The 23534-nt window shown below is 47.7% G+C and overlaps 4 protein-coding genes across 4 annotated transcripts in view; 2 read left to right on the top strand and 2 right to left on the bottom strand.

Annotated features, from left to right (window-relative positions):
- Positions 1–2214, top strand: part of qpctla (glutaminyl-peptide cyclotransferase-like a) — a gene marked incomplete at its 3' end in the record, with an annotated part of 6165 nt that extends 3951 nt beyond the window's left edge. Inside the window, exon 5 of the mRNA XM_084440928.1 lies at positions 2182–2214. Within this exon, the coding sequence (XP_084297054.1) occupies positions 2182–2214 (33 nt within the window). The remainder of the gene's footprint in view (positions 1–2181) is intronic.
- Positions 2215–3124: 910 nt separating this feature from the next.
- six9 (SIX homeobox 9) lies at positions 3125–4506 on the bottom strand (the record flags this gene model as incomplete). The annotated part of the gene is made up of 3 exons (XM_084440809.1): positions 3125–3302; positions 3766–3935; positions 4114–4506. 3 exons carry the CDS (start codon positions 4504–4506, stop codon positions 3125–3127), a joined length of 741 nt encoding a protein of 246 aa, XP_084296935.1.
- A 4002-nt stretch (positions 4507–8508) lies between these two features.
- Positions 8509–13216, bottom strand: six5 (SIX homeobox 5; the record flags this gene model as incomplete). Its single annotated transcript, XM_084447324.1, has 3 exons — positions 12513–13216; positions 9721–11282; positions 8509–9179 (listed from the first exon to the last, which is right to left on the bottom strand). The coding sequence occupies exons 1-3, from the start codon at positions 13202–13204 to the stop codon at positions 8509–8511; spliced, it is 2925 nt and encodes a 974-aa protein (XP_084303450.1). The 5' UTR covers positions 13205–13216.
- Positions 13217–15024: 1808 nt separating this feature from the next.
- On the top strand, positions 15025–23271 carry tbcb (tubulin folding cofactor B). The gene is made up of 7 exons (XM_084441809.1): positions 15025–15186; positions 15368–15527; positions 15687–15830; positions 19813–19909; positions 20698–20889; positions 21249–21321; positions 21531–23271. Exons 2-7 carry the CDS (start codon positions 15408–15410, stop codon positions 21643–21645), a joined length of 741 nt encoding a protein of 246 aa, XP_084297935.1. The 5' UTR covers positions 15025–15186; positions 15368–15407; the 3' UTR covers positions 21646–23271.
- Positions 23272–23534: the final 263 nt, after the last annotated feature.

Here is a 23534-nt window from a genome sequence, read left to right as displayed (position 1 = left end):
CGTACGGATGCACACATAGACACACACACACACGTATACATGCACACACACACTCACGTACGGATGCAGACACACACACGCATACACACACACACACAAACACAAACTCCAGCTCTACCTAGGACAGATTTTAGGATGTATGTTGGGTAGAGTCCTCAAACACAATCTCTTTCTTTCTTTCTTACTCTCTCTCTTTCTCTTTCTCTCTCTCTCTCTCTCTTGTAAATATCAGGGGTTCCTGTTCTGCACGTCATAGCAACGCCGTTCCCTACGTTCTGGCACACTCTGGACGACACTGAGGAGAACATGCACCGACCCACAGTGGAGAACCTCACCAAAATCCTGGCTGTATTCCTGGCAGAATACCTGAACTTGTAGAACCGTCCTGGACTAGACCGGACCGGACCGCCATACCTGAATCCACCCTAGAAGTGCAGAACCACCTGATAACCTTAGCTTTCTTGGCTGAATAGCTGGGCTTCTAGACCCAGCCCGGACCGGATGGGATGGACCGGTCGCCTCACTGGACCTGCTCCATCCAAGCCACTGGACCTGAGAATGTTGGCTTTCCAAAACTCTGGAAGTCACCTAGGATCTATGGACTGCGGACCCAAGAAACTTGATTAATCAGAACCGTCTAACAGATTGACCAGAAGACTTTGAGGCTCCATCGCATTTGTGACAGTCCAGTCACTGTAGGTCAGTCCAAGTGGCTACTTGGTACCACCTCCTTGGTTCTTGGTTCTAAACCCCATCTGTATTCATCACCAGTGAGATGGTATCCAGACGCCTAAGCTCCTCCCATGCATTAGATGCACTATGAATGTATTCATACAATATTCAAATTCACCAGGGTATTAGAACTGCAGAGTGAGCGGAAACCATGTTGACTCTATTACATACATATGTTATACAGGGACTCCGCTGGGCACATTGCAGCTTGAGACATCAACAATCCTTAAAGGAGTAGTAAAGGGAAAATGCATGTTTAGCCCTGTTTTAAGGTTACTTATGATCATATACAATGGTTCAGATCAAAACGTTGACAAAACTAGCACTTTTGAGAAAGTCTGATAATTGCTCTACCACTGTCATACAATGGATGTGGGTGGGCACCTTGAAAAATCATTCAAAAACATTTTAAACTCCCAATTTCAAAGACAAGAAACTCACCGAGGTGTTAGTTGGCGTTCTGACATATAATTCGCCATAAAGTAAGATTCTAGTTGATCTGGAAAGGCTTTTTAAAATATTTAGCATAGAACTATTTAGTCGCAGCACATACGTGTGTAATCTTCCGCAAACTAGGTAGCCTAGCAACATAAACAATAACAATAGCTACCGTAAGTAGTTCCGCTTCCTGAATCCCCTCTGCGGATTGATCTACAGGTTGCGTCTACGGATCTACGGTCGCGTCAACACAAGTCAATGGATTTCATAAAATGATCAATAAAATCCTACAGGATTCCTACTTTGCGGTGAATTTGATGTCAGAACACCAACGGACACCAATTACCCCCTCGGTGAGCTTCTTGTCTTTGAAATCGAGAGTTTAACATGTTTTTGAATGATTTTTCAAGGTGCCCACCCACATCCATTGTATGACCTAAACCGTGGTAGAGCAATTATCAGACTTTCTCAAAAGTGCTAGTTTTGTCAACGTTTTGTTCTGAACCATTGTATATGATCATAAGTAACCTTAAAACAGGGCTAAACATGCATTTTCCCTTTACTACTCCTTTAATGGTGGCTTCCTTAATGAACACTGTTCAAGGCTATTGAACCTACACCTTCATGTCCTTGTCGACAGGTGTGTGGGAGGAAATGGCTCTATAGGCTAAGAGTGTTTCCGCATACTGTCCTAACTTGCAAAAATACTTTATTTGGAATGTTTCGGTCCCGAGACTTTCTTCAAGTTCCGCCGAAGATCTCGGGATCCATAATATTACTGGAAAAATGCTGGAAATACCTGTGTGTGAGTCAGATGTGTTTTCGTGGAACTGTTTAAGTCTTTATGGTAAAACCCTATGATGATGTCAGCCAGCCTTATCTTGTCTGTGTGTGTTATAGTATAATGAATATTACATTACATATTATTACATAATGAGCCTTTAATTCCCCTGTGAGTGATGCTGTGTAACAGACATGTGACCCTACGTGATAAGCTCTCTGGGACAGCAGGTGTGTCCCAGCAGGGTTGAGTGTCAGACCTAGCAGGGTTGTAATGGCTGACCGTGTGAGCGCAGTCCAAATGTGAATGGAAATGATTACCAAGGCCTTGTGGTACCAAGGATTGTACCTTGTTACCAAGGATTTGTCTGTTTATGTGGTAGGTACTATTCTGTGTGGATCAATTCCTCCTGCTGGAGTCAGGGTGAGGTTCCGATCCTGACAGTTGGTGAATGTGAACCCTGTTCTGGATGTGAAGCTGAATGCACACACACCGGACGAATGTTGACGCAACTAGGAACATAGAAAGAAGGAGGCATCAGAGATGTCGTAATCTCTCATTCTTTAAGGAACCCCTCCTGTACTCACTGGGAACCAAAGTGAACCCAGATAGCAAGCGGATCTGGGCCATATATGGGCCGGAACTAAGCCACAAGGCCCAGTCTGGCCTGTATATGGCCCAGATCCGCTTGCTATCTGGGAAGCTAAAACCCCATAGAAGTGGCCCCCATGTAATGTCGCGAGCCACGAGTGAGTGACATGACGTATTGCACGCGTTCTTCTTTTTATGTTCCTTGCCTTAGCTGAGGAACCGTCATCACTAGTATTGTATTTATGTCTCTCGTCCTGATCCGTCTGTTCGCTTCAACTCTCTAGTCTCTAAACGCGGGCCTTGGCCGCCCTCTGCTTCTCCTTACATACAGCTATGCTTCAAGCAACGTCCGCAATAACGACAGATATGATCAATAAATGTGTTTCTTAGTCAACTTTATTTGAACATTGTCATCCTTTTTAGTATTATTGACGTAACGTGTATTGCATATTACGATAGCTGGTATTCTATGACAGCTGCAAAACACTGAGTGAACAGATGAAGTAGACAAGAGCCTACGCTTTACTCCCGGTCTTTTCAAGACAAAATGGCGTGAGATACTGAGGGTCACCTGAGCAGAGGCTAGAGAGGCATACCCCACATATACCTGAGGGGAGGGGGGTGGGAGAGGGGAGGGGGGCGGCAGAACAGGGGGCTGGGGCTCCCTGGGGGGGACAGGTCGTTGTCAGAGGCGGGGTAGGCCTCTCCAGGAGTGCTGCTAGGGTCGGGGTCTACAGGAGGTCCAAAATACTCCTGATCACTGACGAAAAGAGAGAGAGGTGGTTATAAGAGGAGTAGACAAGGATTATTACATAATGTGTTAAGTATACATGGACCAGACCAACATTTAGATTATTTGAGATAAAAGCCTAATGGATTTACTTCAAACAGTTGTGGTAAATCTTTCTTCAGTGCTGTCACAGCGCGAAACTAAGTGTGGAGCTAGAGGTTGGTCTGGCTATGTGAGACTAGGTTTAATCAAATAGGCCTACATTTGATCAATCCCTTGGTTGTACCGACAGAGGGCAGTGTTAGACCACAGCAATTACATAGCCTACGACGGAGAGGCCTGGTGATATTAAAGTAATAGCCTTAGCCTAAGCCCTGAGAAGAGACTGCTACGACGCGACAGTCTCGGGTGATGGAAGAAAGTTTCAATTAAGGGATTCTACATGGTGGAAATCGTGGACGTTTTCACGGTCACGAAGACGTCGTTCACTCACCCGGTGTGACTGTTGGCTCCACCTGCACGGTCCCTCTGCCGCCGGTTCTTGAACCAGTTGCTCACCTGCGTGGCGGAGAGACCGGTGGTGGCCGCAAGCTCCCTTTTCTCCCGTGGCGAAGGGTATGGTTTGCGGTAGTACCACTCCCGTAGTATACTTCTGGACTTCTCCTGTGCAGAGTAAAACAACCACGATCTGGTACAGGCCTAGTTGCCTAACTGTGCAGGACCAGACTCGAAACAACTGCTTAACTCATTCTGCAGCCTCAGCCCCTCAATTCCACCCCCATACACACACACACACACACACTAGTCCTACCTGTCCAGAGCCTCTGCAGGTCAGCCCTACCTTGAAGCAGTAGCTGGTCTCTTCTCCGTCCCAGATGGTCCTGGGCAAAGGGAACTTGCGGCGGATGCGGTACTTGCCCACCGCCCCCAGGGGGCTCCCTCTCTGCTTCTCGGCCTCCAGGTAGTGGGCCCTAAGCCACAGCTGCTGCAGGAGGGGCTGGCTCCTTGGCGAGTAGAGGAACCCCTCCAGCAGGGCGTAGAGATCCGAGAACCGGCCCTGGTGGAACGCGACCGCCGCTCGGGCCTTCAGCACGCTCTCCAGCGCCCCCAGGCAGGAGGAGGAAGAGGAGGGAGGAAGAGTGCGGAGGAAGCTGGTGAGGCGCTCCATGCGGCCGCTCTGTAAGAGGACCTCGCACATGCACGCCACCTGCTCCGCCGTGAAGATCAGCGCCATCGCACGTGCCCAGAGAGACCCTTGTCCTCTCTGTCTCCTGTATTGATAAGTGACCTCCGACCTCTCACCTAACACCCTTCAGATTGGTCCAGAGAAGGGTCTAGGGAGAGATGGGGGTTCCGTGGAGCATGTTGGCTGGTCAGCGGGTGAATGAGCCTGCGTTTGTGAACATCTGTGTGAATGTGTGTGTGCGTGCATCATTACCCATACCTTAACCCCGCCCTGGCGCTATTGAACTTGCAGGTAACCTGAGAGCATGGGGGTTACAAAAACAAACTCACACTCCATATCTCCCTTACTCAGACACCCCCCCACACACACACACACACACACACAGCTCCTGATCAGGCAGGGAGAAGCATGATGGGGCAGCGCAAACAAAAAAACAAGTATTTAAATGTGATTTCCCAACCAAATGAGGTTTGAACGCTCTACTGACTAGTGACCTAGCTTGTTCAGATGCTCCTCGAGGCCCTGATTGGTCGAGCATCTAAAAACTCACTACATCCTCCGAATAAAGTGGTGCTCGATCCCTTTTTGGTTCCAGGTATAATTATTTTATCTAGCAAAGGTTCCAGACAGAACCATCGAATGAAAGGATAGCAGTCTACTCAAGTGTAAAATCTGTATGTTGAACTAACCCTTCAGCAGATAAGGGTTACTTCACAGACAAGAGCCGACCCAAAAATCAGAAATACTCTACTTACAAGTGAAAGCGCATTCAAAAGTAGTTTATTACAATACACAATAAAACTGTATATAAAAAATATAATACTTTAAGTACAAAACATCTCTGAAGAGAGAAGACAAGACTCGTTTTTCATTGGATGACTCACACACAACAATTATCCCTTTACTCACTATCAAAATACATTATCTTTGGTTGTGTCAGCTGAGGCCTGTGTGCACCTGTGTGTGTGTGTGTGTGAGAGAGAGGGAATAGCTATACTAGATCATGGGCCATGTCTAAGCTTGTCTAATGTTGTAGATGTGCACTGACCTCCTCAGTCACTGTAACAGCATGTTGAGCTCCACGCTACGTAGGACACTCTCACCAACACACACAGGCAAGAAGTGAGCTCATTAATACACCAAAACATATCCTCTCTCTCTCTCATGCACAAACACAACCAGGGTTGGGACAAAACACCGACACGCAATTATCGCATTGTGGCCTCTTGCGATACAATTATCGATACACAAAATATCGATTCAGTATTTAATTGTAATTTTTTTGTGAGGTATATTTGCATCTATAGTCCTTCCTTTAAACATTTTAACTCCTGCTTTCTGGGCAGTTCAACCTTTTGGTTCTTTATTTTATACTGGAATATGTATTGTTTATTTAATTGTTCACCACAACCAGCGACAACAACGCTGCAGTGAATTAATTGTTGATGAATTGTTTTATAATCTATCGATTACTGCAGAATCACTGTACCATGATACCGGTATCGGGGGCAACACACACACACACACACACACACACACACACACACACACACACACACACACACACACACACAGCCCCTGGGCCTCCAACTCATACATGGCATCAGGTTATAGAAGTACTGCTTAGAACCACAACAGTTCAGCAAAATGTCAATAAAGTCAAATCACAGCGTATATTTAACTTTGGCTTAACTAACAGCTGATGGAGGAGCTACAGTCCTGTTCTGAGTGATATGATTCACCATTTACATGATAAGAGCTGGTGATTTCCTTCTCTACTGATGGTTTTAAACAGCACAGTCCAGGGATGGCGTGAAAAAACACACTAGAAACAAAAACGTTACTTCCCTCCTTTTTCCTGTGTCCATTTTCCTCGTGGACTTCTCGTTGTCATTCAAAGTGTTCAGAGTTACATCTAGAAACTGATTGAAACATGCATTAAATACACATATGAAAGAAACAGAACTCACACACATATAAAAAACAGAGGGGTTAACTGTGGTCATGACAGACACTGAAGGGTAGTAGTTGTGTGTGTTGTACCATAACGGTCTAAAGATCTAGATACTGCCTGAGATGAGGCCATGGTGAGCAGACCTGGCTCAAATACTAGAAAAGTGCTTGAGGTGTGTTTGATTTAGCACACAGTTGCACTCTGGAGACTGTCCTTTGTTTTATTATACTGAGTAGACTAAATCAAGCACACCACAAATACAAAACAGTATTTGTTTGAGGTCCAACGAGGAGACAAGATGGTGAGAAGGAACCACAGTACCATGTCTCTCTGGACTGGTTCACTTCTAAACTCAGTTTGTCTTTCATCCTCTGCTTGAGTTGAGTCATTCAGCCCTTTAATTACACAGCTGTGAATAGAAGCCAGGAAGAGCAGAGGAAACAAGGTGGAGTTTTCCAAATGGAACCCAGCCTTCACCATAAACAGCCCCTAGACAGGACCACGTAAACATGAGGATAGGGGTGAAAATGTGCAAAATGTACAAATAAAAGATTTTTTATCTACGTCTAAAGCATCAACAACAACCATGCAACCAGGAGTGTCAGATTACATTTCTCTACCGCTCAAACGGCTAGAGGGGGACAGGCGTACTATCAAAACCAACCAAGCCCAGAAACTGGAGAATAAGGCACTTACTAGTTCTCGATATCCATAAACAAAATACAAAAACCCACACACATAAAATACATCGTCATTGAAAAAAACAAACTAGTTGTAGTGTAGTACGATTGTGGAGCTTTTAACAGTACATAACCCCCAACGTTCTCCCAGCACTAGTGTGTGTTGTGATGTCTCTCTGCTTCATAGCATCTCATAGTCTGTCTTTAGAAAAGCTCAGAGCCCTTCTGGTTTGTGGTGTTCACACCAACGCAGCGCATATGGCCGCCTTTCTGAGAACACCTTAATGAAGTACAACCCCAGACACCGATTGCATAGAGTAGAAAAGAGCCTTTAGGTTTCCTATGTTTTCTCTCGCAGCATCTGTAAAAAGCACGCCCGTTGAAGCCACAGCTGTGGTTGAGGACTGCGGTCGGTCTGGCTAGCCTCCCTACGGCAGCCAAATACAACCCCAGACAACCCCGCACTCCCTGCTGTGCCGGTTGGCCTTTGCTCTAGATGGAAGTCTGCTGTTTAGAAAACCAGCACACTGTCTCCACGTACGACTGCTGTGTTTCTTTGGATCTGGTCTTACTCAGGAACTCCAACCGTTACAACTGGGCAAGAGGGGGCTCCGCCATCTTGGATCTGATGGGGTTTGGTGGCACAGGAAGTGGTCTGAGTCGAGCCGAGGATTCTATCAATGAGGAAACGTCAGATATGCCATATTTTGTCGTCGCCCTGGAACTACTGCAAGTAGCCAAAGCTGCGCCAGAGTTCCATAGAAGTGGCTCCATCGTGCGCCAGACATCCAACATATCTGACGCATCCTGCTTTGTCTGTGCCAGGAAGAGCTGAACGGGAGTCTGTCCTCTCACTGAGGCGAGAGGGAGGAGGTGTGGTATGTGAGACGCATGGGAGGACTAACTTTAATCACATGAGGACAGAGAGAGAGAGACAGTAAGAGAGAACATGAGGACAGAGAGAGAGAGACAGTAAGAGAGAGGGAGAGAGAGAACGAGAGTAAGAGAGAGGGAGAGGGAGAGAGAGAGAGAGACAGACATGTGTGCTGCTGGTGGTGGTATGAACAGTCCTGGGCAGACCAGCAACTCAACTCAAGCCATACTGCAAGTCCATCCGTATGGTTTACAATCCTGCTAACCTCTCCCATGTCACCCTGCCCAACGTCCATCCAACGCCCATCCCAAGAGAGGGATCAGCTAAGTGCCAGCTGAGACTGGATTCAGAGATACAGATATACAAGTCAACGGCTGTCTCATATAATAAAAAAAGGAAGATCTCTGCTAGAACATGTGAGACTGCTTGTCTGGGCCTAGTAGATCTCTAGAACATGTGAGACTGCTTGTCTGGGTCTAGTAGATCTCTAGAACATGTGAGACCGCTTGTCTGTGGGCGGGCGGGCGGTGGGGGGGTCCGGTCTATAAGCCCAGCTCGTCGTCCACGGGGACGGCCTGGAGCTGGGTGAGGATCTTGCTGTCCCCGTCCATCTCGTCGGGGTCCACGTCCTGGTCCGAAGATGGGCTCCCCAGGAGCAGGGACTCCCCTCCGGGTAGGCCCAGCAGAGCCGGGTCCTCGGGTAGGTCCCCCTTCCCACGGACGTCGAACAGAGCCAGGCTAGCGGAGGTGGAGAGAGGGAGCACGGGGCTCCAGGCGGGCTGGGAGGAGGGGGTCACCCCGCTGCACATGGGGCTGAGCGAGAGCATGCTCTCCGGGGTCAGGGCGTTGGCGGACGCGCCGGAGGGCTCCAGGGCGGCGTGCACGGAGGGGACGGAGAAGGAGGGGGCCAGGCTGGTGGGCGTGCCCGACCCGGGAGTGCAGTAGAGCGGGGAGGAGTTGATGAAGCAGAGGGGCGAGGTCTGGAGCATGGAGGAGGCAGGGAGGGAGGAGGAGGAGGAGGAGATGCAGGGCCCAGAGGGGAGGACGGAGGTCAAGATGGGGCCTACTCCGTTGGAGGGGACGGGGGAGGCTTCGGGGACGGTTTTGAGCGGTAGGCTGGGCAGGCTGGTGAACTGGATGCCTGCTGGGATGGTCAGGATCAGCTTCCCCTGCTGGACACTCAGGATAGGACTGCCCCCTAGGAGGAGGTTACCTAGAGGTGAGGAGGAGAGTAGAGGAGAGAGGGGAAGGAGAGAACAGAAGAGAGGACACGACAGGAGAGGAGAGGACAGCAGGAGGAGAGGAGGACGAGAAGAAAGGAGACTTGTTAACACGTTGTTGAAGTTCAAACAAACAAAGTACTCTGTAGTTCCCTCAAGTCCCTACGGGGCGGCTGTAGCTCAGTTGGTAGAGCTGGTCGTTCAGTGATCGAAGGGTTGGTGGTTCGAATCCCAGCTCCAACTGTCCACATGTCGAAGTGTCCTTGAGCAAGACACCTAACCCCAAATTGCTCCCAATGAGCAGGTTAGCACCTTGCATGGCAGCTGCCGCCATTGGTGTGTGAGTGTGTGTGTGTGAATGGGTGAATGAGAGGCCATTGTAAAGCGCTTTGAGTGCCGCTAAGGTGGAAAAGCGCTATATAAGTGCAGTCCATTTACCATTTACTCAAGAGTGAGTCTACCGTTGATGAAATGAAATCCAAACTGGATCTACGGTAGACATTCTTGGAGGAGAAGAGAAGCTGACTCGGTTACCTTGGGCGGCCGAGGGGAGCTGGATGACCCCGGGGTTGAGGAGCTGGACGCCGGGCGCCATGCTGGTGGGGCTGCCCACGCTCTGCAGAGGCCCCAGCTGGCTGATCCTGAAGGGGCCCTGGGTGACGCCCACCGGCCCGGAGGCCGAGGTCAGGATCTGGAAGCCGCCCCCGGCGGACGGCAGGGAGAGGGAGGTGGGGGCCGGGACCACCTGGGGGAAGGACAGTGGTCCGGCGGAGGAGACGGGGACCAGCTGGGGGAGGGAGAGGGGCACCAGCTGCACCGGGGCGTCCTTGGACTGAGGCGCGGGGACCGCCGCGTGCACGGAGGAGGAGGATGAGGAGGAGATGGGCATTACCTGCGCCCCCGCTAGCCCCGACGCCTGGATCTGGGTGAGGGCGGAGCCCTGCTCCCCCAGCTGGTAGGTGAACCCCTGGGGGAGCTGGCCGTTGGCGAGCTGCGAGACGGAGAGGATGGCGGCGGCGCCAGCGCCCAGAGCCGAGACCCCGTGCTGCTGCTGGGGGAGAGGTTGGGGGAGAGGCTGGGCCAGGCGGGGGCCGATGCTGAGAGTCTGGGGGGTCTGGAAGTGGGGGAGGGAGGCCTGGGGGAGGGAGGAGGTGAGGGGGGAGACGGGTACCAGCTGAGGGCACGGCGACATCTGGGACACGGGGATGCCCTGGATGGAGGGCACCACCTGGGGCAGGGAGAAGACCTGAGGGGAGGCGGAGTAGCCGGAGGATGAGACCACCTGGCAGATGGAGCTGGAGGGGGCCAGCTGGGAGCCGGTGGTGGCGAACACCACATACTCCCCCTGCTGGCCCGGCAGGGACACGACGGAGCTGGAGATGACCACACCGTGGGAGGAGAGGGAGGAGGGCAGGGAGAGGGCGTCCTGGAGGCGGCCATTTTGAGTCAAAACCAACGACGGCAGCGAGGTGGGGGAGGAGAGGGTCGAGGAGATGGAGGACGAAGAGGAGGAGGAGGAGGAGGGGGAGACTGTCACTGTGTGAATGCCGTTCTCCGATTTGATAACCATCCCCTCTGGGACGTTGATGAAGTCCAGGGTGGGGATGGCGGACGCCGGGGGGCTCGCCATGATCACGCCGTCCGTCCTCAGCTCCTCCGACGGGGGCAGGGAGACGGGGGTGGAGCCGGGCTGGGCCTCCATGGCCGACGGCCCCTGGTCCTCCGCCGCCAGCCCCAGCTCCTGCTGGTGGACCCCGCGGGCCGGCTTGGCGATGACCTGGGCCCCGTTGAGGAGCAGCGGGGAGCTGGCGCCCACGGGGCTCAGGGTGACCGCCTGGCCATCGCTCAGCGTCAGGCCGTTGATGATGACGCCGCCGCCCGCCCCGGAGATCAGGGAGCTGCCGTTGAGGAGCAGCGGGTGGGAGGTGGTCAGGAAGCCGCCGGCGCCGTTCAGGAACAGCTGGCCTCCCGTGCTGCAGGGGGCGCCGGCGAGGGAGATGAGGGAGGCGGTCGAGGACATGGCGTTGTCTGGCTTGTCCGAGACGTCGTCCATGTTGCTGCCCTCGTCCTCTGTGCTGTGGTTTCCATCCGACTCGCTGGAAGACGAAGAAAGAGAGAGAGAGAGAGAGGGGTGAGGGGTTGAGAACGGAAAGGTGTAGTTGTGTCTGTGTTGTTGTTGTTCTCCCAAATGTTCTAGACATCTGTTACTAATCCAGTCACGTAACGTCGGATCAGTGATTTAAGGGGGGAGGAAGGATGCATTATCAGAGTATTGAAACTGTGCCCTGGACTGACTGGTGGAGCCCTTCTAAAGAACTAGACTGGTGCAGACAGTGAACAGAGGACAATGGCCTGCTCAGATTGACTGTCCCTCCTCTCCTGCCTCCCCTACCACCGCAGCGGCCACAGTCAGATAAGATAACTGCTGTGGGACAAAATCTGCATTCTCTCTTTATCTCTCTGTCCTCTCTCCACACACCTTCCCTCAGTCTCCCCCACATGGCTGAGCTCAGCTGGAGAAGACACCATAACAACGGACTCACAGGGATAACAAACATCCTGAGACTGGTCTGTGTTCATTATGGCAACAAAGCCCCTTTATCCAAACTAGTGTAGTTGTTGGTTTGTAGAGAAAAGAATGATCCCCAATACAAGGTTACGAACGGGGACAAAGGAGAGCCAAAATAAGGAGTAGCCTACGCGGCCTCACAAACACCCACACGTTCTCTCTGTCTCTCGCTCCCCCGCCCCCGCCGTCTGTCAGACCGCTCTGCCCGCTCTCTCCCGGCGGTGCGGGGCCTGGGGGGGGGCGCGGGGCCTGGGGGGCGGTGCGGGGCCTGGGGGGGGGGTGCGGGGCCTGGGGGGGGGTGCGGGGCCTGGGGGGGGGCGCGGGGCCTGGGGGGCGGTGCGGGGCCTGGGGGGGGGTGCGGGGCCTGGGGGGGCGGTGCGGGGCCTGGGGGGGGGCGCGGGGCCTGGGGGGGGGGCGCGGGGCCTGGGGGGCGGTGCGGGGCCTGCGGGCCGAGGTCCGCGGGGAGAAAGCGGTGCAGGATTTCAGGAAACTCGAGCCACACTGGGCGCCCCCCGAGCTCACATTTCACAACAAAGCAACACGTTCTTGCTCCCAGTCGTGCTCTCTAGGACCTTGTGTGGTGTTATCAGTGTCAAGGGCTCATTCTTTCAGTCATCCCGTGTGAGGATCAACTATAGGGTCGAACTGTGTGGTTATTGAATTATTTAGCCTATCAACTGGCCAAGTGTAGCACTGTAAAGAATGAGATCGGTAAAAATCTGATCAGTAAAAATGAAGAAAATGTGTGAGACTTTACCTCTTGCTGTGGGTCCCTGACGGGGTTCTGTCCCTTTGCCGTCGGTTCTTGAACCAATTACTGACTTGTGTGAGAGAGAGCCCGGTGACTTTAGCCAAGTTTTTCTTTTCGTCTGGCGTAGGGTACCTGTTGCTTTTATAACACTCTTTCAGCGCATTGCGAGACTTCTCCTTGAAGCAATAAACAGTTTCCTCTCCATCCCAGATAGTTTTTGGCAATGGGAACTTTTTCCTCAGCCGATACTTGTCCACGGCGCCCAAGCTGCGACCCCTAGACCTCTCCGCCTCTTTGTAACGCGCTTGCAAGTAGAGGTCCTGAAGGAACCCATGGTTGCTGGGGTGGAAGTCGTGGCTCTCCAGAATCGCGTACAGTTCCTTGAATTCGTCCCGGTGAAAGGCGACTAGTGCCTGGGCCTTGAGCAGGGTCTCGTTGCCACGTAGCAGCTCTGCAGAAGGAGGGATGGTGGATAGGAATCTCCACAGGCGATCCACATTGCCCGCCTGTAAAAGCGCTTCGCACAGACATGCTACTTGGTCGGTAGAAAAGCTCAGCGCCGAGTTCTGGAAAGTTTGTAGCAGTTGTTCCGAAACTTCGTCCGTATCCGTCTCTTCTTTCGGCTCGACGGGCTCCGCGACAGACTCCTCCGGACTATTCTCAGATTGCTCTGCAGACTCCAAAGACAAGGAAGCCATTTTTACTTTAACTTTTTTCTTGTAGTTCCTCCTCCCCTCCCCTTCGTTCTTTCTCCCATTCTCTCCGTCCGTCGACGGCTGTCTGTGTGTCTGCCACAACTACAAGCGTCACGCCCCTAGCCTCCTCGCTTGTGTTCCATTCAATTCAAAGGTTTATTACACGATTACACCTTAAGGTCGTTTTTGTACTGGTCATTTGTTCAGGATATAACTATATCTTCTTCTAGTCTAGCAGCCTATTTACACTTACACTGAGGCCTAGGCTGTTTGTAGTTTGTTGATTGATACACCACTATAACTGGGGTTTTCACTGCACATTTCCAAGTGCAGCCTGTTCATACAATCACTCACGCACACACCAGCAAAGATCAGAATCTCTCTCTCTCTTTCTCTCAATTCAATTAAATTTCAATTCAAAGGGCTTAATTGACAAACATCACAAAACGTCACACAAATGTTTAAATATAAATAATAAAAAATAGGTGAAATTAGTGTATAACTAAGTTTAATATTTATAAATGTATTTAAATGCTAACGTTTAAGTTTGTATGTACTGGTTACAGTGCAGTGTGCAGGGACACTGATTGACAGTCTTTATGGTCGTGTTCCATTGGATGTCCTTTTCCTGTCACAACTGCTCACAAATCTTGCTGCTGTGTTTGAACATTTCTGTATTTCCACCAGCAAAATTTTATATTATATATTATATTATCTATCTATCTATCTATCTATCTATCTATCTATCTATCTATCTATGATGATAATGATGTGTGTGTGTGTGTGTGTGTGTGTGTGTGTGTGTGTGTGTGAGAGAGAGAGAGAGAGAGAGAGAGGGGGGGGGGGGGGGGGGCACACAGACAAGGTGAGATTAAGCGATGCTGAAAGCCTTCATCTCAACCTGTATTTACTGGAATGTAAACCCTCCCTTCTAGGGGTGAGGGTGCTTCTCACGCCCCCCTCCCCCCTGTCCGTCTGGTTACACCCCCATCCTTGTTCTTTGATGGTCTCTGCCCATACACGCTCCCACCGCAAGACTCTCAGTCACTCGACCCTAGATTATCTTCCGTGGGAATGGTTGTTCTGTTCTGGAAGTCCAGATAAACTTACTCTTAAACCTTCCCGTTTCAGGTAGCCTATGTTATGTGTAACTTTCAATCCCCTCACACATAATAGGAAACAATATTTTTTCTATTTTTATTTTATTCTATGCCCTTTTGCCTTATTTTAGCCTACTACGCAAAGTTGAGTCAGCTCTGAACCTAAGATTTTCATTACTGATAATGATGTTGCATTGTTATTGATTATAGCCTATGACAATAAACTTGAAACTGAAGATGTTTCTAGCTCTTGTCTAGCTGGCTTTGACTATTAGCATATTTTAGCCTCTTCATCTTGTCCATGGCGGTGACTGTGCAGTGCACAACGATTGATATCAAGGCTGTCATAATCATCATGTTGTCTTACCATGTGTCTTGTAACACATTTGCGGCTCATCCCCAATTAGGCTACTGTATTGTTTAAAACTTTGATTTCATAACATAGTTTGTAGCGCCACTATGTGGTTGCATGTACTGTATCCATGAACGTAGCACACTTTCACTTGCGTCAAAGAGTAGATTGGGCGTGGCACTTTCCCCAAAGCCCTGCACTGGTTAGCTAGCAATAGGACTGACTCAGAAATGTGACTCCCATTGGTTAGCTAACCTATTCTCCACCCCGCGGTTTTCCTCGCCGTGACTGGTCCCTGTGAGCCAGTGGGCGGGTAGAAGGTTCCAGAACTGGGCGTAGCAGGAATCTGTGGCGTAGTTCATTTCCACGGGAACAAAACAACCGCCAACGAGAGAGGCGTCTCGTTTTCACCTACCGACCACCCTTTCACACAGCTAACTGCAAATGGGCCGGTGGACGATCTATAACTATTGATACTAACTTTATAACGTGTCACACAGAGGTCTTCAATAGCTTTAGCAGCAGCGGCAAAGGTAAGGATTGCCAGCCAAGTATGTCTACCCAGCTAGCTAGCACATGTGCTACGTGCTAGGCTAGCTAGCATGCTAACTTACCTAGCCTATCCTTATTTGGCAGTAACGGTACAGCTTGCCAGCTGTCAGATACCGGTAGTTTCGTCTGGTTTGCAGCGTCACTCGTGTGTCTTTTCTGCAGGGGCAGTTTGACAAGAAGTCTCTCCAGTTCCCGCTTTAAAATGGACGGTGGATTGACGGTGATCTCCAACCCGACGGTGTCGGTGAGGCTGACCAGCACCCTCGACTCGTTCGTGTCGAATCGCAGGTTCAACAGGGGAATCACCATTGCAGAGTTCAAGGTACTAAACTGAGTTAACTAGCAAACGTGAACGGTCAATTTCTTACTCAACGCTGGTGTTATAACGTCATGCACATTGGGAGGTGCACTGCGTCTCCCTTGTTCTGTGGTGAACAGCAAAGGTGTGGCTGGACTTGAATGTGTGTGTGCTTGTCCCCAGGGTAAGCTGGAGATGGTGGTGGGGACACCGGCCTCCTGCATGGACCTGCAGCTGTTCAGCACCACAGACACGTTCCTCCAGAAACTAGAGGACAACGAAGCACTGCTGGGTTCCTACCCTGTGGACGATGACTGCAGAATACATGTAAGGATCATCATTTGTAGCACAGCATGACATGTAGGGGAGAGTGGGGCGCGTCAGACCATTTTTTGCCTTAAGCTTATTTATTTAAAAATTATTTCGGTTTTATTATGAAGTTTGCTATACATGTATACCTATATCTGTTGGCTACAAAAGGACATCAAAACGAGGTTTCCAGCACTTACCAGTTTCTTGCAGTTTTGCCAAAAGTGGCGGATGTGAAAACGGTCCAACGCGCCTCATGGGTGAGGCGCGTTGGACCACGTAGTGGGACGCATTGGACCAATATAGTACATTGCCTTAAAAACCCATGCAAATAACATTATCTTCTGACAACTATATGTTATGTGCTACATACATGCTTTTTCACTACCTGCATGCATTATTTATACTGTTAGGTATTTATTATGTATAGGCCTAATAATGTCATGTTCTATACAATATTTGCTCCTATATTTAGTATTTTATCTTGTCTATTCAGAGTAATTCATTGGTTTCAGAATGATCTAATTCGAACTATTATTCTCATTGGTTGGTTTAGTCATGTGCCAGGTTAAAGGTGAGACATTCTGATCGCCATTGGTTACTCCGCACATGCAGCTCATGCTGCTACAAACACACGTGAACGCTACACACACATTGGGGACAGGATAAAAGAAGTTAAAGCATAAGTTAAATTATGAAGTTAAATCATAAAGCCCCAGACGAAGAAGAGTCTGACGCTAGCGTTTTGAAGTACACCAATTGTTTTAAGTGGCCGATCACGCACCAAAAGCTTCCAGTGCGTTTGCGGCTTAACCCGTTCTAGCCATAATGAACCTATTAAAATCGTGATAAATGCACATGAATAGCCTATCTCAATTGCAAGTGAATAAAATACAGTATCCCAGTACCTAAAAAATGCAAAAATAAAACAAGTGGGGGTGTCTCACAATGTCACTAACTTGACTAAAGTCCCACAAATGCATGATCATTGAATGTGAGGCGCGTTGGACCACAGTGGTCCAAAGCGCCCCACCTACCAGAGGCTAGCTATCTGGCTAGCTGTCACTCAGTGGTATGTAGCATGAAACACGAAAATTATTCTATCTTATAGCCACTTAAACAGTGATTAAAATGATATATGTTTGGATTCTGTGACATGTATACACAAGGTATAAATCAAAAAACACTAGCATAAAAAAAAATTACTTACATGGGGTAAAAATAGATGATCGCCAGGAAAATGTTTAAAGATTTTCAAATACTCCCGCCGACTTCAGGATAGGTTGACGTGACGTAGAGAGGTGTGTTCACCAAAATATGTCCTTGTAGCTACAACAGATCACCTTAAAAGCCCAGTGGTCCGACGCGCCTCATGCTCCAATGCGCCCCGCTCTCCCTACATACATGTAAGGACATACAGACACCGTTATTATTGGACATCTAGTTGTTAATCAGGGTTTTTCCTGCATAGAGGAATTTTTGGCACCCCCCAAAGAGATTTTAGTCAGAGCCAAAGGAAAATCACCAGTGCCAAAATGCAAAAAATTAAGATTAAAAATAGCAATTCAAATCCTCTCCAAATGTATTTGATAGCTTGTTTCAAGTGCAGCCCATCCCTCTTTCTTGCATTGTCCATGGTTTGGACCACTAGTAATCAAGATCATTAATAGACAGGTTATCAGTATCTTAAACATTTTGTCTTCATATCCATTTTGTGTCATGTAGGGAGATTTCCTGCGATTGTGAAAAGTGAGCTCAGTCAGAACGACAGCGAATAGGCCTAATAAAGGCCTATATACAGTACAGGCTACTCGGCATAAAACAAAGGTTTCCCCACAAAATTGTGTGTGCATCACCCCCAAAGACCCATTCTGAGCCAGGAAAAACCCTGTTAAGGAAGTGGTGCACTTTTCTAGGGCTGTCTTCGACTCAGGATGTTGTGATTCGACTCAGACTTGGTGTTCAAAGCGACGCGTCGAATCGTCGATGTGTTTTTTCTCTATCTCCTGGCTATCAGAAAATCACTTGACATCAAGTTTCCTTGATTATTTTGGTCAGGCCTATATTGGTAGCCTATAGAAACAATCAATTGTTGCCAAGGCACATTTCTGAGTAGGTTAGGGTATTTGAAATCAACGAGAATGACAGTTACATAATTACAGCATTTTAAATAGCTAGAATAGCCTGGCTATCGGTTTGTGGAATAAGATGGAGGGATGCTTCATTTTGTTCAATCTTTTTCTGAACGAACTTTCGTCCATTTAGGTTATGCTTGAATAGCCTTTATTGGGCTATTTTACCTTGATTGGTGTTTATTATTTTCCGTTGAACAAAAAAGTAGAATAAAGTTTCAAAATAAATTATTAGCCTTGCTCATATTTCCGCTCCGCTAAAATCCTCTCCGCTGCCTCCGAATGTGTTTGATAGCTTGTTTCAAGTGCAGCCCATCCCTCTTTCTTGCATTGTCCATAGTTTGGACCACTAATAATCGAGATAATTAAGACAGGTTATCAATATCTTAAACATTTTGTCATCATATCCATTTTGTGACATGTCAGGAGATTCGTCTCCCCCATATGTCTAGGCTGAGGGGAGACCGCCGGAGTCGGGAGAGCTGTGAAACTTTAAACTCAAAATTGCAGGCTGCACAATAAAATACACCTGTTTTCTTGTTAAACATGAATCATCTAGCATTGTCCATCTACTTCGGATGCCTCATGTTTTTATACAGTTTCACATATCCTACATTAGGGTTGGGCAATTTGACGATAGTCTCCTCAACTGCGCATTTGAATGCTTGCGCGAATCGGCTCATAGTTGGGCAGCAGTCAACAAGGAAATGTTTTGGCTGCCACTAAAGCATTTTCACAGACGTTAGAGCTCAAGCTGTCTATGGGAGACCCTATTTTTACCATTGGATATACAAGAAGATTGATTTAGGAAAGCAGTGTGATATTCCATTTGGGAAATGCACGTGATTGCTGGCGCATAGTAGGCTAGGCTAGGCTAGACGCTTAGCGGAGGGGAGAGGGGCTCCCTGCCTTCTTCCCTCTGCTATATCAGTCTTAACTTTTCTTTTACAGCCCAACAAATAGCTACGGTAATAGCCTAGGTCTAAAACGAATGATTGGCCTGTCCTTGATCTTAGTCCACCTCCTAGTCCTTGACAGTGGAGCAGAAATCGACTTAAAGAATCTCTGTCGACTTAAGGGTCTCCGACCGATGATTCGACGCGTCGACTTTCAGGGGGCAGCCCTACACTTTTCCATGACCTTTGTTCATAGAGACAGCAGTCGTAATGTATAAACTTAGATAATCAGTTCAAATTGATCATGGGTAAGCATGCACAGGCTAAATCTTGACCTTATAAGCAAATATGTCTCTTGTGCTGTTAAGCACGCTGAATACGTTTCATACTTGCTAGACTGCATTGCAGTCCACTGCTCTCTGTTGCACATCGACCTATAGTAATGTAGATTGGCATGGTGGTGTCCTGGCCCACAGCTAGTGTCAGCTGGCCTTTCGAGGAAAAGCTAATGGCCGCATGAATTAGCTTCCCAGCCGGTTACTGCAGCCTGTGATGATGCTGTATTGACACATGGCCAGACTGATCTGACCCTATTTGCCCACAATTGGACAGTTTGGCTCGAGGCGCTAGTCTTCTACTGGCACACAGGCCACATCCTTAACTTATCTGCAAAGTCATAATGATGATGATGATGATGAAAAAGACACTGATCCATATATGGGGATGATGGTGAAGAGACTGATCTCTTGTGATACATGAGAGCAGTCATACGTCAGCTTTTAGTAAATAGGAAGTACACGCATGCGGACACACCCCACTTTTTGGGTGAAAATTAGGTGGGGCCAGGGCGGGACTTGAACTTGCCGCCGTTCAGATTAAAAGATGCTCGCCCAAAAAAGGGTCAGTTCCTGGATGATTGCTCTGATCTATAACGATGATCGATGTCATGAAGATGCTGGTCTGTGTTTACAGGTGATTGACCGTAGCGGGGCCCAGACTGGAGAGTTCAGCGACCTGTCCAAGGTGGAGAAGTTTGAGATCACGGATGATGCTTACAACAAGAGATCAGGTACAGGAGCTACTCGGTACAGTCATCCATCTGATGGCCACAGATGGATAGATTCTTTATTATTGTCCTTAACAGGAAATTCATTCATCATAGAGTATGTCTTTTTACCATACCTATATCTATATATATATATATATATATATACATCTATATATCTATATCTAATACCTATAGATGTGTATATATAGATATTTAAGGTTATATATATATATATATATACATACACACACACACACACAAAATATTTATTTATTCATTCCTTTCATTCACAACCTTTATTTAGATAGGGAGTCATTCTGAGACCATTGTTGCAGATGAGCCTTGTATTTAATGGACTTGGTAGGAAGGAGATACTTTCTAACAACCAGGTATTACTTCAGCATGCCTGAACATCAGCGATTCACTCCCCAGTATATATTCACTCCCCAGTATATATTCACTCCCCAGTATATATTCACTCCCCAGTATATATTCACTCCCCAGTATATATTCCCTGCTGCTCTCTTCATATCTGAAAGTTCTCCCATTCAGATTCACCATTCAGTCCTGCTGCAACTGATCGGGGAAGATTTCTTAATGGTACAAAACAATATCATTAAGTGATCGATTTTGTTAAGTACCACCCCCCAAACACAAGATAATTAGTTGGAGTGCAATTTCTGTAATGCACTCTAGGTCGTGTTCCTGTATGTGATGAATTCACACGGCTACGTTTTAAGATTGTGGGATTATGTAACATGCATTGCACAATACATCTTATCTGCAAAGTCATGATGATCCCACCTCAGATTCTGTGAGGTCGTTCCTGAAAATGAAGGGCGTCGGCCGCTTCAACGAGGAGGAGACGGCGAAGAAGGAGGCGATGTTGGCTACGAAGGAGGAGGAGGAGAAGAACGTTGCAGCTGCCATCGCCGTGGGCAGCCGCTGCCAAGTGATGGTCAATGGCCAGCCCACTAAGATAGGCACGGTTATGTATGTAGGTGAGTCAGGCTGGACAATGTGTTGGTTGTACAAAACCCAGGATTTAAGCCGGTTGTGCTGGTGTGGATTTTTATGACTGCAATAGACTAGCCTTTGCTGCAGCACGATGCAATGCATTTCTCCTACTAATAACTGGTCGTGCAAGAGATAGTGTAACCAGTATTAGAAATTGATACTAGTGTCCGAAAAGTCAATTTACCTGTTTTTTGTTTTTTCTTCAAAGCAGATTTTGAATGCTGTTTTACTATCATATTGTCACCCAATTTTCATATTATTCTGGCTGCCACCACCTTGAGAGCAGCCTTGTTCAGCCAATACCAAGTGCATTATTTCTTTAACTCCATTCTCTGGTTTGCAGGTGTGGCAGATTTCAAGCCAGGCCACTGGGTGGGGGTGAAGTATGACGAGCCTATGGGGAAACATGACGGCAGGTGATTACAGCATCAAATGAACCATCTGACTGGTTGTTGTCAGAGGCTGAGAGCTGATCTGGTCTGGTCTCTCTCTCTGTCTGGAGTAAGAGAGAGTGGAGAGAGCTGCTTACTAGATGCGAAGAAGTCTCTTACTGGAAGTGCCTTGTCAGGGACCAACTCACTGATTTCCTCTCTTTCTCCCTCTCCTTCCCTCCCTTTCGTCTCAGTGTGAATGGCAAGCGGTATTTCCAGTGTGAGAACAAGTACGGCGCCTTCGTCAAGCCCGGTCATGTTACGGTGGGAGACTTCCCAGAGGAAGACTATGGTCTGGATGAGATGTAGGACTGATGATGTCACCAGGTCAAAGTGCGCAGGCAGAGGGACAGAGGTCTGCCACGGTTCAACTTTGATTTCTATCCAACCACCAACCAGAAGCCAGGGACACCTGTGTGTCGCAGCAATTTAATATCCTTGTTTTGTTCAGTTTTGCATGGTTTGGGTCGGGAGGTATGAGGTTGATGGAACCAGCCTAGGAAGGAGGAAGTACCACTATAACACCACTAGGACCAGAGGTGGGTGAAGGTCAGGTTTACATCTTTTGTGGTGTTTATATCTACATTCAGAATTATATTTGGATGCAGAGAATCAAGCAAAACCTTGGAGCTTTGGGGTAGGCAAGTCCTGGTAAAGATAACGTGTTGATATAACCTATTTTATGTTGCATGTGAGCTTAGCACAAGAGGGTTTTAAGTGGCACTTTCCCCGTGGCACTGCCTCCACTCAGTAACACTCCTCTGTGATCAGGCTATTGCTGTTCCAAGATGTGTCAACCATACCAAGATCCCACACTAACCTTCTGACCTGATCAAACAGGGATTCCAACTCAAATTCTAGTGATATTTCCTATTGTTATTTTTCAGTCTGTACAAAGGTGATTGTATATAACTGTTTAAGATGCAGTTAGTTTCTTTTTATTTGAGATACAAATTGACTATATCTGATCTGAGGAGTGTTTTAAGGGGAGATGATACCTGACCTAGGATATGTTTGACACTTAAACAGGTACATCTTCAATGCCTTGTTATAAAATTTTCTTTGATGTGTATTTTGGGAATGATTTCTGGTTTTGAATCAACAATCCTGTGGTTGTACTCTTCTGTTAGAGTGGATGTAGAAAGACATTCTTCACTAGTTTGCACTAACTCATGACCTTGTGTGTCAAGTATCTACCCCTTCTGTATTTTTGTTCATGATGCTTTAAAATTATTTAGATATAAAAAATATGGGATTAAAGCTCCCACCAGCCCAAACATACACTCTTCCAGATCTTTAAAAAATTGGGTTATGAGGGCAGGCCCTGTTTGGATTCTCCTGTCTGTACACCAGGCCCATGTTTGGATTCTCCTGCCTGTACGCCAGGCCCATGTTTGGATTCTCCTGTCTGTATGCCAGGCCCATGTTTGTAATCACTGCTCTAACATGATTGGATTGGGTCAAAACTAGCTTGCCACTGAATTTTGCACCAAGTTGTCAGCTGAGTGATTTCTTAGAGGGAGGATGGCTGCATGTTGTGAAGTACTCAAACATGGCCTTGCTGTCTATATTAACAACATTTGTTTCAGATGCAGTTCAATTCTGCTAGCAACAATGCACTTTTGAAATGGATGACATGTCTGTCTTATCCATGCATCCCTAACTAGCTCCATTGTTGTAGGAGTCATTGCTATTTCAGAGCGATTGACTGATGAAAGCATGTGATCTGTCATGTGTTGTGTTGCTTCACCCATCTGAGTGAGTGTTTCTAAGGAGGGGAAATACTGAAAGAAGTTACTCATACAATGTTCCATTGTTATAAATGTTTTGTCTTTTTCTCTTATCTGTCTTGAAAATGGACACGGTCATTTAATGTTCATTCAATTGCAATCTGTCCTTTAAAAAAATATAAAAGGTGCTGGTGTTTTTTGTGTGCCAAAGTGTGATTATATCATGATATGCGCATAATAAAAAGCATTTTGCCAGTAAGTCTGATGAGCTTGTATTACCTGGGGCCCAGGGCTACACAGACACTCGGTGTCCAGTTGGCCCATATATAACCTAATCGAATGGGCTATAATTGAGAACTGCATGTTTACATAAAGATAAAAATGTGTGGCTTAAAGAGACACAGGCATATCTATAGTAAGTTCAAAGACGAATGTAAATATGAAAGTATGAGTTGGTAGTTGTGTGTG

This window comes from Borostomias antarcticus (assembly GCF_949987555.1).
Source record: "Borostomias antarcticus genome assembly, chromosome: 1".
In the NCBI taxonomy this organism is placed as follows: domain Eukaryota; kingdom Metazoa; phylum Chordata; class Actinopteri; order Stomiiformes; family Stomiidae; genus Borostomias; species Borostomias antarcticus.
This window is presented reverse-complemented; position numbering and strand designations above follow the sequence as displayed.